This window comes from Taurulus bubalis, assembly GCF_910589615.1.
Source record: "Taurulus bubalis genome assembly, chromosome: 1".
NCBI classification, from domain to species: domain Eukaryota; kingdom Metazoa; phylum Chordata; class Actinopteri; order Perciformes; family Cottidae; genus Taurulus; species Taurulus bubalis.
The window spans coordinates 11,202,626-11,218,760 of record NC_136589.1 but is presented as its reverse complement, the minus strand read 5'-3'; the positions used below and the strand labels follow the sequence as shown (position 1 = coordinate 11,218,760).

General features: G+C 44.7%; 1 protein-coding gene across 2 annotated transcripts in view; it reads right to left on the bottom strand.

The window, feature by feature from the left end:
• Positions 1–2,291: 2,291 nt before the first annotated feature.
• The window catches only part of atrn (attractin), a gene marked incomplete at both ends in the record, with an annotated part of 130,817 nt that continues 116,973 nt past the window's right edge, over positions 2,292–16,135 (bottom strand). For both annotated transcript variants that reach the window (XM_079230781.1, XM_079230782.1), the window contains 2 exons: positions 2,292–2,416; positions 7,667–7,781. In XM_079230781.1, coding sequence (XP_079086907.1) covers positions 2,292–2,416; positions 7,667–7,781 — 240 coding nt within the window. The remainder of the gene's footprint in view (positions 2,417–7,666; positions 7,782–16,135) is intronic.

The window sequence follows — 16,135 nt, the reverse complement described above, 5'->3', positions numbered from 1 at the left end:
TGTACGTCGGCGTGGGCGGGAAAGCAAATAACTTTGGGAGGAAAATATATTTTCTATATCGGTGTATGCCCCTGCCTTCAGTCAAAGACCTGCAGATGTTATATTATGAAACGTATGTTTTTGCAACGATGACCGTTACGGACAAATTCAAGCCTGCTCTGATATTCAGTGCTGAAAGAGATAAGGCCAGAAAGACGGATCTGACGCCGTGATGCCTTTTACAAAATACAACATTTCAAAATAGCAGCCTGAGTTTTTCCATTTGTGTCTCTCTTTTGTGTTCGCCTCGTGTTTTCATTCTGTGTTTTCCATTCTGTGTTTTCCCTCATTTATCTCTCCCAGTTGACAAAAAAGAAGTCATGTTTCTTTAACAAAAAAATGGACCAGTGATTTCAGATAGCAGGTAGAGCAGAAATAAGGGGAAATAGAAAAAGGGCCGGCTGAGAGCAACATAACATAAACATAAAATCAGAGTAAGCCCAAGAGACTAGGCAACAAGATAATTTCGAGAGGCAATTTTAAGAAAAAAAGCGATGAATGCTCTTCTGTCTCGTCCCTTTTTTTTTGTTTTTTTTTTCTTCTTCTTCTTTCAAATCTGAACTCAAGATCTTCCATTAGATGTGGCCAATTCACAAGTCCCATTCAACAAAAGGTTCAAATGAGGAAACCGGTGGCAACACGCGCATCGCGGCTTCTCGCTCCGCACATTTTTTTTTCTTCTTAAGCGCTTCATGTTCAGAGCTGGTACAGTTTATACGTTGGCATCGAAAGCTTCACTGTATCGGTATCAACGAGAACACAAGCGTCACTGTGGCAGCGGCTAATTGGGTGGCTGTAGATAGCTCAGGGATACGGAACAATCGCCATTGAGCGGCAAGGGGGGAGGGGGGGCGCTACAGGATTTCTGGCGCTGGCGGGGTGGCAAGCGTCGCACTTGGAAACACGGGGGCAGCAATTAGAGGCTATGGATTTGGGCACCGATCACAGAGCATGCTGAACCGTCGCCCCGTCTCCCCTCACGCAGATCCGCCTAATCACTTCAGTAATCAGGCGATCTATAGGAAGCCTTTTTTTTTTTTTTACGTGAGCCCGAGTCGCGGTGCTGCCAAAGGGACAGTCGTTAAACACCAGAGGGTTGCCGTTCGTGTGAGAGCCAATGCCAGCGCACCTGCTTGTGCAGAGCCACTGGCTCTCGTTTCGACTTGAGGCGTAAATTAACTGGAAAGGTTTCAATCGGCGCCTGGCTTACGTGCCGGCCGGCCGGCCAGCCAGTGTGGATGAGATGTAGCTGTGGTCTTGTTTTGTACTCGGGCCGCACTGCCAGAGAGGCTGGAAAGGTGGTCGGCTCTGCGGCCAGATGGCCAGGGAATGAGACAAAGGGGAGGAGGGGAGGGGACAGGCCACAGAGAAGAGAGCGGCAGAAGACACAGAGGCCGATTAGAAGTGTCACAGACTCTTTAGACGGGCATCGGCTGCTCGGCTGGCCTCCTACAGTGGATCCTCGTTAAAGGAGGGCTGAACACGCCGTTGGCTTGCTCGGAGGCCAAACTGTACAGGACTCTGGTGACAGAGGCCCGCAGTGCTGAGCTGTGAACATGACAGCAGGCGACAATGGGCAGCTAATGGGTACAAGGGCTTGGAAAGTTGCTTTTTGTCTGTGTGTGTTTGTTCTCTGTGTGTGTGTGTGTGTGTGTGTGTGTGTGTGTGTGTGTGTGTGTGTGTGTGTGTGTGTGTGTGTGTGTGTGTGTGTGTGTGCGCAGCTGAACGTGTCCAGTTTTGTTCCTGCCTGCATAATAAAACAATATAAAAAAAAAAAAACCCAATAACCCCATTCCCCCCCCCGACAATAACTTAAGTAAAACGATAGCGTACAGGGTTGCAAAGTTTCTTTTCAAAAACTACGAGACGAGGATTCTCTTCTAGCAGCAAGCCGCGGCCGCCTCGACTCTAACGAGGCGGTGTCGACAAATGTAGCATGTTTTTTTCTTTTCTTTTTGACGGGAAAGGGTGAAGTCAGCACCCGCTCTGTCCCTCCCTCTTTGTGTCCAGTTCCTGTCATTCAGTTCGTGGGGACCCATAGTTCCCGTAGGAGGAGAGGGAGGGGAAGCCCCGCTGAGGCTTCAGTCCGCCCAATGACTCGGCCCCTCGCCCAAAATCTTCCAGTCCTGCGCCCCCAGCATGCACCTCTCCCTGCCGTAGCGGAGCTGGGCGGGAGTCTGTGAGGGAGGGGGCCAAAGCGGTGGGGAGAGCATCGGGTGGCGGGGTTGGTAGAGGAGGACAGTTGGGCGCGGTCAGATACAGGTGGATGGCTGTGCGGTGGGCTGCTGTTTGCGGTTCCTCAGGCCTCCGGACTTCTCCTTGTAGCCCGCACACATCTGCTGAGACACGTCCACCAGCGCGCTGGCCACCGCCAGACCTGCACGGGCACACAGAAATATTACAATTAGGTGATGATTATTACACAAACATTTATGTGACAGAATAAGAGTATACAGTATTTACTAAGAAACTAATTGTTATAATAATTCTGTGCAGCAAGTAGACAAGAAATTATAGTAAAGAAAAAGAGATGTCAATCAAACTGTGAAGTTAAAGTTGAAAAATAAAGCAAAATCTTCTCTTTATACTAAACATATTTTGTTTTCCACAACTTTTACAGTGCACGTCCAACTTTAGGAGCAATCAAACCTTCCTTTAAAGTTATCTCGTGTCTGATTGATTAATTTCTCTACTACACTTGTATTTTATTGAAATTAGAGCCCGACTACCCGTCGACATTAGCTCATTGAAAATGAGATGAGATACAGAGTTTCTGCCAGCCAGAGAACACTGAAAGGTCTATAACAGAGTCGCTATCTTATAAAAATATACATGGATACGTTTATGGTTGATGATCATGAAAAGATTTTTAAACCAATCAAATTAAATCAAGAATCAGTTAATACATTAAATGTGGGGCAACGAATCACTGCACTGAAAATGTTTTTCTTGTCTATTATTTTTAATTTTTTTTACATTGTCCAATTGTGTTGTATTTGTGTGTACAAATAAACTTGCCTTGCACCGCCTCCACTTCCTTTTTTACAAGACATTGTGGGTCAATAATGTCCATCAACAGCACAAACCAATTATTTCGCATGACTTTGTCTGTATTCATATTTACAGAATTTAGTCAATATCCCACTATAAACACTACGTACACAAAGTCCATTTAAGATATGTAAAATTGGTACACAGCCAGCCCCACACACCCACACACAAAAACACAGGTGCAGCCAATCATTTAGTTATAGCACACTTCATTAGCATGTATTAATGCTCTCTGAGCCATGAAATTCCAATAAACTCTGTTTATCTGCAGTGATGGATGCATTTCCCTCGATCAAACACACGTGCCCAACGGCGAAATATAAATTCCCAGGGGAGGAGCTGTGGTGGGAATTGCGTCCAGACAGTCTTCGGTGAAACAGGCTGCAACCATTAGCTTGTGCCTCGATCAAAAAGCGGGTGCAGGATGTTAGAAGCACTCAAAACAGGGGGCCCGGATACAAATCACAGGCAATCTACAGACTCTCTCCTCTTGGCTGTTTTGGAAAACCAGGAGGGCGGCCATTTTGGAAGAAGCATAACTGTAAACAGATGTGCTGTGAGGTCCCGGCACTTACAACAGTCGGCAGCCGGAGGATTCGAAACGAACGCGGCCAGATGGGAAGCGAGTTAAAAGCATTATAACAGGGGGACCCCTCGCGGGCACAGGGAGATGGCAGGAACACGACTAACACCGCCTCAACAAACGCCGCCCGAGGGGAAGCTCCACCGAGAGCCGAGGCGGTTTTGTTATGACTAAAGGACTATGTGGTAATTAATAAGGGCCTGGGGCACGCCAATGGTCTGGGGACTGCGACTGTGGGACGATAGATGCTGTTAAACACAGAAGCGGGAGAAAAGGAATCAAGTTGAGTTCTTGTTCGAGTCCTTGAAGAAGACAGAAAGCAAGAAAAGACAACTTGTGAGGAAAAGCAAGTGAAGTGCTCAGTTCTGGGTCCTATCAGACTGTCTTGGAAAGAAAGATAAGGGAAACAGATGAAGGACGGATGGGAGCGTAAAGAGAGCAAGTGACTCACAAAGCAAAGGATGAAAGGAAGAAACTAGCTTAACTGTCAGTGCTATCAGAAAGAAGGAGAGAGAAAGACGAGGGTGGGGGGGGTGGGGGACGGGGACGTATGAAAAGACGCCAGACTGAACTTTAAACCCAGAGCTCACAGACAAGAGAGGAAAGGGAGAAAAGTAAAAAGTGGGAAAGAGAAAAGTTGCAGAATGCTTCCAAGCAGAGAGACGACAACACGCCGAGGGAGAAGGATGACAACGAGGGCGCCAAACAGGCGGCAGCCTTCATTTTACCACCAAGGACCGAGAGGACAGAATGAGGGAAAGGGAGGATGAGGGGAGAGCGCCGCGGCCTCTTAAAAGTCAATACACCCTTGTCACATCAATGGTGCAACCGTGAAATAATTACTGTAAACAGATGAGACCACGGTCAACGTGATTGGTGGCCTCCGTTTTACGATTTTGTCAATGTCTCCCAACACATATTCCATAATCCCCGATGCTTCTCTTCTGTCGCAGAGGATCGCCAGTGTTGTTCTTTTCTCCCTCACTTTAGGCAAGAGGATTTCACTGTCTGGAAGAAGGGGATAAAAATAAAAATTTTGCTCTGTTTGCACTGGAAGAGACTCATTCCGTTTGGTTTTATGAAGAATCTGTGTGTCAAACAGCGATCCAGAGAGACATTTCTGTGAAATTAATGTACTATGCAGTGTAGACACCGACAGAAACTGCAAATATTTATTCTTAGATATTATATGTGAGACCACGTCCCTACTATATGCACAGCTGAATTAATCAGGTGGCCCCGGGACGAAAATTGGAAATCAGGCCCCCTCTGACCTCTACAACTCCTGTGTGTGTGAACCACACAGCCTCCAGGTTTCCATAGTGCAAACAGCAGACTGTACTGTAGGGGGAGGCTTCATTATACAGACCCACACACCAACCGGTACTCCCTACCCCAGCTTTTAAGTGTGTCAGATAGTTGAAGGTAATTTGATTTAAAGGAACTTTCTTCAGGAATATGCACGACGTGAGAACAATAGAGTTGTAAAGGTGAGAATCCTAACACCCGAAAAAAACACCAGTCAGCAGTTTTTCCCCTCTGGTTACCTCGTCTTAATGTCGGCAGGTTTTTGGGGTAGATGCCTGAAATAAGGTCAGCGGTTAACACAATTTAAAAGGCTTTAACATTTGTTCTACAACATAAATTACGCCAGTAAATACACCATTTGTGATATTGGACTTTTTACGCGTGTCTGAAAATGAGACTAGTAGACTTCATTGTGCCGACACGTCCGCCTTTGCAGCCTCGTGGTGGATACTTGCGCTCATGTGACCATGGCGCCCTTGGCTTCTAGCTTTACTAGTCCAACATTAGCTTTTACCTTCTGGTAAATGCATCCACGACTCAGAACACTCAGTGGTGTTTATGTGTGAAGATTATCTGACTGAACAAAACGCGTCAGTATCAAACTTGTGTTTGCTTATGTGCTGCAATAATCCCAAAATCCAATTGGCTTTTTGTAGAGGGAAACAGTGCAACGGCAATTTCCGGGTTATGCTGTGTTCACACCAAACGCGACACAAATTTGTCGCGCGACCAGATTACATGCAAAATCAATGCACAGGTTGCGAAGGCGCGAAATTTCCGCCGGGCGGCGCGACTGACGCGTTTGAGGCGGCGCGAATAGCACGTTTGATGCGGGGCGAACAGAGCGAAGGACGCGACGCGAGTTATAGTTATGTCAGCCAATCAGCGTTGAGAAGCTCCATCCGTCACCACCGCCGTCTTGCCGTCGCTGAATCAAACTGTTGCTGGTCAGCCTGAAGTAGCGCTGGTAGCGGCCGTCATTCAGACGCTGTTGTGGGACTACAGATACTATTATGAACCCAGACACCATGGAGGTTGATGTTCCGACATATGTGGAATTTACAAGTTTTTTTTAAGTATAAAACAGAACTAGTGGTTATTTCCATGGTGGATGGCGGAAACGGTATCTGTTTTATGGAGATAAGCCAGATGCAGTTCCTGGAAGAGTCGGTGAAATTCACCGAGCTGTGTGCGGCTACGGATGATGTTCCGACTTGTTTGGGACTTCCACAACAAGTATAAAGCAGAACTAGTGGCTACTTTATTCCATAGTCGATACCGGAAAAGATAACTCTTTTTCACAGAGAGAAACGACGGCAATAAGCCACACCCTCTTTGTCACGGCGCAATTTGTCTTTGTCGCGTTTGGTGTGAACACCCTCTTTTCACTCGGGCGAGTAAACTGAAGCGGTAAACGCTCCATAACAAATGTCTGAGGACAAGATTCTGACACTTCGGCAAAAAAGGACCACAAGATGAAGTAATAATCTAGGATCCACCTTGATTGATGTCGTATTATAATGTTGCAAATCTCATAAATGCAATTTAACAAATTGCCAAAGAGGACTGGTACCCAGTGGGCCACCTTGTCCGGTTTATAGACCAGCCATGGTCTATAAGCCTGGCCACATCTTTTTGGGTTAATGTCGCGGCCTTTTGAGTTGATATTTTTCTGAAAAGCTTTCCAAGATCGATGACTGAAAACGCTTCTCTCACAAACCAATGACAACGCTCCTGCTCACAAGTACGGGCGCCAAGCCAACTTTCTGTCATCTCCAAGTCTCGCTGGGATCCGTCGGCGTTAATGATGACACAATACAGGTGTGTGTATGTATTTATGTTTCTGTTACCGGATGACTTCACAAGCGCAGCGATTTGATCGATGAGGTGCTGCGGCAACACAGAAATGACTGTTTACCTGGTAAAGAATGTGGCACTTATAAGCCGCACTTTGATTTATATTTATAGTCGTTTGTCTGACAGCGGAAACAGATAAACACGATGTGAGAAAACAACTAAACTCAGTGTTCAGCTATGTTGAAACCACCTTAAAAAAAAGTGCAATGTGTTAGATCTGGCAAGAAATAAACAGACCGAACATTATCAAAAGAGTATGAAGAGGTAAGAGTTTTGGCATTATATCAAAAGACATCCATGTGATGCGTTGCAGAGATATCGACTGAAAGAAGCACGCTAACCAGTGTAATGCTAGTCTAGCATGCAGACAGGTATTACACGTTATTACACGTTGCACCTTTAACTGGAGGAAGACACATTTATCTGAGAGTCAGGAGAGAATCCAGGATGTGGCACATTCTGTTGTTGTTGTTCAGGAGGAATAAAAGGTTTATCTTTGCTGCGGTTCAGGTGTTTCCGTGTGTGCTCAGTCAGAACCTTTCGCAAAACAATCTGAAATCTCTTGTGTGGACAGCCATGATCTGCAGATGTAGTCAATGTACTCACTTTAATTACCTTATTGGGGACATGGTTTGGCAATCTGAAGGAAGGGTAATATGAAAGAAATAAGAAAAGGGAGCGAAAGTAGGAGAGCATGAAAGAGCTTCATAAGACGGAGGAATGAAAGTGGCTCAAGGAGACGCGGTGGAAAAAGGTGAGCAGCAATCAAACAAAGGCGGAAGGCATGAGGAATGAAACAAGCGACAGGTTTCAGCGGCTTCGTCTTACCAGATTGTCCTGGAGGAGGGATGCCGCCGGTGCCTCTGGGTAACCGCACGAAGATGGAGAGCACGGCGGCTTTGTTGCCGAAGCAAGGCTCTAGGGCGATGGGCTTTGGGACGGACTGCGGAAAAAGAGAAAAAGAAACACATTACACACCACAAACCTCCCGGATCTTGGGAACACACACCACTTTCAAAGACAACGGATAACAGAGGCTTTGCTGTTGCTGTTCTTGTTTGTGTTGTAGCAACATGTACAGCAACCACAAAACGAAATAACTTGAGATACACGGACTGATCTGTGGGCACAAATTGGATCCCTCCCCCCACCCCTTTCCAAAGTCGCCCGCTGTGCACAAATTCATGACAATGCCGGCTGTGTGCAGAGCGAGGCCGCGACTGGATACCAAGTGGCAGCCCTGGGAGCGGAGATTTGTGTCGTCGGCACACTCCTGTTGCTGCAGGCTGCCTCACACACCTGACTCAATACCTGCTGGTTATCAGTAACTCATCCTTATGTGGGGATGAGTTTCCTGCCTGTAAACAGTGGCCGGATCTGCTGTCGCTCTGCCTCGTACAATATTCATGGCTTTCCTCGACGGAGGATATGGATATGAAGAACGTGAACGTCGCCACCTCGACCGCATACGGATAGCTTCCCATTTCTTTCTCGCAATCTTTCTCTTTCTCTGTATTTCCTGAGCCAGGGACAGGAAACTGGGCCATGGCATGGTTTCACACTCCTGACACTGACCCACCCACCCACACCTCCAAGTTCAATCCCTTCCCACGCCGGTCTTTATACTCTGGAGAGTTGAGCTTACTGCCCCAAGTGGCATTGCCGCAGGAGTGTGACTCATCAATTCCTCACATGCAACACACAGTTTTCACACTCGCATGCAACTATACACACACACACTTTCCCCCTTTTTGCACTAACACACACACACACACACACACAGTAAATGTACACATGGGGAGCGGGGCAGTAATGATATTCAGGCTCTGACCCATTTTACACAATTATTCTCTGCTCCGTCTCTCTGAGGCTTACCTTTCATAGCGGCAAGATACACAGGCTGTCACACAGGTAGCTAGGGAAGTGGCACAAAGACCTGGATGCCTATGTGTGTATATTCAGGGAAGATGATGATGTTGTACCAGAGGGGGGATTCTGTCTTTGTTTATGCTGCTACAGATGTGTGTTTATAGCACCAGTTTTCACTGTGCAGGTGGCTGTGTTCAGATACGATCTGATGGAAAAGGGCATTTTATCCTCCGTTATTTGCACTGTAAGTGTGTTCGTGGTTCAAAGCCCTTTTCAGATGTGCTTTTCACTCAGTAAATGCGCTGGTAATGTCCGCCTCATGTATGAATAAGCCCCCAAATGAGTTTTCTGTAAAAGCCACGACTGCAATCTCACTTGGTCGGACACATCTTTTACATTTCCATAACACTTCCTGTGTTATAGAAATGTTCAGCTGTGCTTTCTTAGGCTGTAATTATGGTTCTCAGATGATGTCAGTGTCTCTGTGTGTCTCCACAGAGAGTGTTATGGGTAACTGTAGGTTGCAGTAACAAAGAAGAAATACATGTATAAATGTATACTTAAACTAAAAGGCTGCAAAACCTTTTTTTTGTTGTAATTGTGGAGATATAAATGTAGTTTATGGTGCCGTTAGATTTCCAAGTCTGCTTGGACGTTGTAAGACCAATACAACAGTGAGCTGAATCTTATATTAAGTCAGATAAGAGACTAAATGGATGAGAGCATTTATCATGGATGGTTAGACTTGTAAAGGGGCAAGCTGTTCTGTTGGAAATGTCATTTTTCGCAAAACGCTGAACATGATGTGAAGAATACATGTTGGAAACCCCAAAAAAGCCAATTACTTTAACAGATAATGAAGCCAGCCAAAATTACAAATGTCACGTCTGAAAGGGGCTTACGATCTGTATGTGTGATTTCAATATGGCTGCCTGTGTAAATGTGTGTATAGTTATGCAGCTGAGAAGTCACTATGTTCATGTATCTGTGGACACAGAAGGTTATTAGGGAGGTTGGGTTTGCATGCATGCCTCTGAGCTTGCAGCAATTTTCTTCGTTGTGTTGATCCTGCACTCACACGCATGCAGCATTACAGACCCCACCCCCCAATAAAAAAATAAAACTGACACGGGGTATAGTTCAGATGCAGACAAATGTGCTTGCCTGCTGCTGGAAACTGCAGTCAAACCAGCAGCAGCATCAACAAGCAACATAACATAACAAATACCGAGACGCATGTTTGGATAGCAGAGCACCACCACCTCCGACAATAGACTTTGAGAAATGAGCGTGATTAATGTGAGCAAACAAAGACGAGGGTCACCGCTTTGCTTTTCATCCTCTCCATCTCCCTCCTTGATTATCTGTCTCTCTCTCATGTCAAGGTTTATTTTAAGAGGCCAAAATTAGGACAGCAGATGACATAACGACTCAGACAACTTGGAAACACCTAATCAAAGAAACACAGAGCTTCATCTATTTGATGTTAAAGAAATTCAGAAATATTTACTTTCACCCTCTTCTTCTTTTCATTGTTGCATCCTTGCATATGTTACTCGTAGCATTAAAATGTCAACATCAATTCTAAAAGACCAAAATATTAATTGGCATAAACAAACACGACCATTACCGAGAAGATTGGCAGCCTCTCGTCGTTGCACACTGATGTATTTATCTCCTGAGCACAGTAAGAAAAATAAATACATAATGATGAAAACAGTAATGACAGGTTGCTCCAGAGAAGTGAGGGACAGTTTCTATGAGAAACACTAGAACCAACAACTCCGCTGCTGTACGAGAGAAGCTACAAATCATCTTACATCTGCTCAATTAAACAGCATTAAGGTATATATATATATATATATAATTTGACTGTGACCTTCATGAATGCGGCAACAGACACTCCTCTCATCTGAACTTGATCTGTGTCTTACATGAACTGTTTGAATGAACTAAAAGGTCTCAATAGTGTGACACAAAGAGGAAAACAATGGGGATTGATTCAATAGTCCACTGATGAAGCTCGTCGGTCCGCCTGAGATGGTTAACGTTCTTTATATCAGGTGTGTGTGAAGCGCCATACCGGTTGTTTTTTCTGATCTCTGCTCGTGTTTAAATGAGTAATCTGGTAGTGGCCGGGAAAAAAAAGAGCTGTGACAATAGACGATGAAACAACTGCCAACTGACTGACGTCAAACTGTTTGGATCTGCCATTACTGCTCATCATCAGCAGCAGCGAAAGAGAACGAAACATAGATTATAATTTAAGGAGGTTTCACCTGACCACACCTTTCAGTCCCTGGTTGACAGGCGACACCTGTGTTTACTTCTGTTGACGGCAATTTACGGTTCTTTAGAGTGAAGCCAATGAGGAAGTGTTTTAAAACATGCAGTCTCTCTACTGACCAGCAGTGGGCGACTCATCCGGTTGCAAAAATGAGTCTAGTTGTGTAGAAAAAACTAGAGAAAATGATTTTACTTATCACTTGATTTATTCCCTCAGTAAACATGAGTTTATGTCTCAATCTCTAGTTTCAAGTCTTCTTCAATAAAGCATGATGTTCCATTGATCCATAGGTTTCCATTGAATCCAACAATGCAAGCTACTATATAGATAACAGAATGCAACTAGTACATTGAAGATTACATTTTACGACAGTAAAAGCCACCATGGTCTTATTCAGGCCGATACAACATTAATATCACTTACAGTCTGGTGTGATAAATGAGTGATGATGCAATAACTAGAAAAGACACTCAGTCAAAGGATCATTTCTTTCCATTCTCAAAATCATGGTGCAAGAACTTCATTATACGGAGCTTAAATGGACTGCTGAGGAATGTGAATGAAACTACCGGCAACTATTATAGTACAGCATTAATGGTGGTGCAATATCACACTTGGCTAATTTCGTTCCTCCATCTCTTGGTACAAAGAAAGACGAAACAATTACTTTGGCCTCGCCAGAAGCGATCCAACCGGCCTCGGTTTTCTCCGGTCCATGAGCCTGTTTTTGCCTCGGGGCAAAATGTATTTCTCATCCAGCGTGTTTACAATTGGAGAAATGAGGGTTGCCCGTGATAACCTGAACACATCTGTAGTCTATGTGTTTGAAAAATAAATAAAAAGAATGAAAGCAGAATGGCAGCTTTTAATTTCACAGCTAAGGGCTGTTGCAAGGCTCGTCTGCCAAGTCCAATTTCCACTGCGGCAGCTGCAGGGTGCTCTTAGGGTCTCGCTTGTTTACGTGCTCGCCTCTCGGAACATTCAGAATAGGAAGACCCGTCTTTGCTGTCAAGACTGATGTGGGATGTGACATTGGGATTATTTTAGATTTCAACTCTTTTCGTAATTGATCCCACTGAGTGTTCGTCAGAGCGCCTATTGTGTCTCGTGTTCAACCTCATTTCCAACCTGCAAACCTCCAAAGGAGCCTCGCTTCCCAATTTAGACAAAAAAGGTGTGCCCTAAAAAACACAACAACAAAAAAACACAATTTATCTCCTGCAACACACACATACACTTAATTTCGTCCTGAGCGGAGATTATGTGTGTGTGTGGGGGGGGGGGCAAAAACAATTATCCATCATTTTAAACTCTTTGAGCATGTGGCTTTTTTTTTTTGCCTAAGACGTTCCCCAAAGGTAGTGTCTCTTCCCATGGTCTTCTTCAGAGGCTGCGTGTTAATGACAATCCCTAGCAGATGCCTTTGTTTTATAGCGTTGAAGCCCTCCGCTCACCCCCCCTGCCCAACCTCCCCCACAGAGAGTTATCTGGACCGGCCAGGCAGAGCGGCTAAAGGTTTTGTTAAATTACCTCCAGTAATTAGCCCAGCACGTAGGATCGCCGCTGAACACACACACACACACACACACACACACACACACACACACACACACTCTGATGTGGGCAAACACTGGCGGCCGCATGCTGCTCCGCTTTCATCCGCTGCATTCAACTCTACTTCAGCAGCAGCTGGGGATGAGTTTCCCCCGCCAGCGACGAGAGAGAGAGTCAAACTCCCTGTTGCTATGACTCACCAGGTACAGCCACTTCCACTGAGCCCACTTTGATGAGTTTTCACTTGGCTTCTGTTTGCAAAAGGAACTGTTTTGTGAGCCTGCGATAATGACGCCATATTGCAACGTATTTAAACTAATCACCGCAGAATTTATTTTGGATAAACAGGACGAGTTTAGGTGAGTTTAGATCTGAACCCGACGAGATAAGAGTGCAGCTCTACAAACTGATGCAAAAATGGCCAAGACCATTATCATCTTTAATATATTTAAACTGCTCAAACCAAACACTACTCAGCAGCAGATTCTTTGACTTAAGATACTTTGTAACATAAGTGTGTTAACGTTTACAGAATCTGACCAATAAAGAAGAAATAAAAGCACCTTTTGTCTCTGTTTTCTCACATCGAGTCGTTACTATTGGAACTGTTGGTTGAGGTGAAAATGACTATAAATAACATTACAGACAAATCAACTTCTAGATATAAATAAAAATGTGGGACGTTAAAAAGGTATAATTGTTTCACACCTCTTCTCATCTCAACATCATATGGGAAACATTCAGATAATCTGCTGTCTGCTGTCACCTACACTTTGCTGCGTGCCTCCTCTTACGCAACCTCAACAAAACTTCTGTTAGATTCCGTAATAATGAGACACAAGTCTTTACCACACTTATTCATCGCAAAGCATCATAATTGAACGTTTCTCTGGTGTTTTGACCATTGACCTTACTTGTCTTGCCTAATACTAATACTGCCAATCATGGAATTTAAGATAACCACATAATTGTGTCTTATTTAAACCAGCCAAATGCTTATATATACATACACGTAACTTAATACAATTTCTAATGAGTGGAGGTAGACAGCTTGACAGAAGAGAACTGTGCACCCCAATCATGTGATGATAAACCAGGCGGTTTCCTCGCTTCCCCCCCTTTTTTTTGCATCAAATGTCCCGTTTTCTCTCTCGTCCCACGATATCTATAAATAAAAACAGAGCAGACGGCGTCAGAAAGGTAATCATCTGCCCGTGATGCCTAGGCCGCAAGCTCCATTTGGCAGAAGCCGAGTGAATATATCTCATCGGCGGAACAAGTTTGGACTTCCCACCGAGGCTATAAACAACTTTAATGATCTTCAGCTCGCTGTGTGGCGCCCGGCCCCCCGTACACTCCGGTCGCGGGTCTTAATACACGACTGCAGCATCCTGATAAAGCAGCAGGGAAACAAGGGGAGGAACCCGCTCCGAGCCGCTCAATCTGAGCCCGCGAGGCGATAGGATAGCGAGCGCTCACCGCTCGAGCTGGTGAAGGCAGAGAAAGCTGAGGAGGTAGATCTAAATTGGATCTCTGCTTCTGCGATGCTCCAGCCCTGATGAAGAGGAGGAGAGCAGGCCGGGAACAATGGAAGAGAAGAAGCGCAGAGGTGGGAGAAGAAAAGGTAAAGCAGAGACGGAGGATGAGGTGGAAGGCACCGGATTTCCACATCAAGTTGCATCTTTTCCACACACACACACACACACACACACACACACACACACACACACACACACACACACACACACACACACACACACACACACACACACACACACACACACAGTAGATAAGGCCGCCAGAAAACCCCAAACAGCTGATAGGATCAGTGACTGACTTGTGAATTAGAGGAGAACACCACAGCAAAGTAAGGATGTCAGACAGGAGACGAAAGAGAGGAAGAGAAAAGATACAAAGAGAGATGAAGCAAAAAAGAAAAGGAAGAGGATGATGAACAAAAAAACTAAATAGTAGAAGAGGAGGAACGTGAAACTAACTGAAGGCAAACAAGGAGACAAGATAATTAAATCTGGCAAAACAAAACAAAGTGAATGAAACAAACTATTGAACAGAGGCGAGGGACAAATGATGTGAAAAGAACACACAGGTGAGAAGAAGAAGGGGAAAAAAGACAAACAGAAAAAAAGACTATGAATTGAAAAGAACATAAAGATGGAAAGAAGATAAACAGAAACTATGAAAACAGGAGAAAGAGGGGAACCAAAAGGAGAGGAAACTGAAGGAAAACAATTTAAACAGGAAAGGTGTAAAACAAAAGAGAAGAGAGCAGCGGAGAGAAGAGAGGACAAGAAGAAAAGCACAAAAATGAATCGCAAAGAACAGAGAGGAGCCAAGAAAAGAGAAAAAAATAAACAGAAAAGGAAACAAAAGACAAGAGAAGAAGACAGACAAGAACATGAACAAACGGGAGGAAGTGGAGAACAGAGGGAAAAGAAAGGCAGCGGGTTCGTTGCTGTTGGAGCCGGGATCCGATTAGATGCTGGTCATCTCAAGGGGCCCTGCAGCCTTAGCGTGGAGTAACCTTGTGCTGGGGAGCCGAGCCCCTTGAGATGCATGGCCCCTGTCAGAGCCGAGGGGGCCCCCCGAGCCACCCTGCTGAACCAGCCCTATAATCCTGCACGACATCTGCATTCAAAGATCATTCATCACAAAGTGTGCAGAGTCACAGGTATGCAGGCTGCAACTTCTATAACTTGGCACCATTCCTCGTGTGCTCGGTGTCTGGGTGAACTGATCCTGCTGTGTTTACAACGACTACTGCGCCACTGAGCTTAAACTCTGTAATACAATCTTTTATTTAAAATCTAATTTAGCAGTCATTTCTGCCCTTGGCTTGGTAAAAGAGTCAGATCACAAACAGTTTGTCATGTTATGAACTTCACACATCAAAGTCTGTTTACAGGTCGGCAGTGCTACTGCATGAATAACGAAAAAAATAAATAATTGTGAAAGTATTTTTGTGGCTCCGGAGGGAGCTGTGTGAAGTCTGATGAATTGCCTTAAGTGATGTCAGTCGAGTCAGCGTCGCTCAGGGCTGAAGACTACGAGTTTGAAAATGAAACAAACGTGTGGTGTAACAAAGAAGTGAACTCAGCATACCGCTGCTGCCGTTCTCTCGAGGCTGGATCTAAGCGTGGCCAGCATGTGGGTACCATCCGGACAATTAATCAAACGCCTGTCGCCATCATCTGCCTCACAAGAGATCCTCTTCCCAAGAAGTGCGGAGTTAAGCAGTTGAGTTAAGTTACCGCTGATGAAAACCCGACATGTCAGGACTTCTTTCTGCATTATTATATATATATATATATATATATATATATATATATATATATATATATATAAAAAAAAAAAAAGTGGTCCAATAACAAGATAACAGGAAACTTTTGTTAGGGGAAAATGTGTCCCTTACTGAATTAGCTGAGCTTTGTTAGCGGCTATTCTTCAATACAACAGGTACAATACTACATATACTGTAGTGGGAGAGCAAATATAAGATGGGGACTTTTATTGAGAAGGATTTACAGGAAATGAAAAGTGTTTATCCACCGTTTTACAGCTGCTCCTTT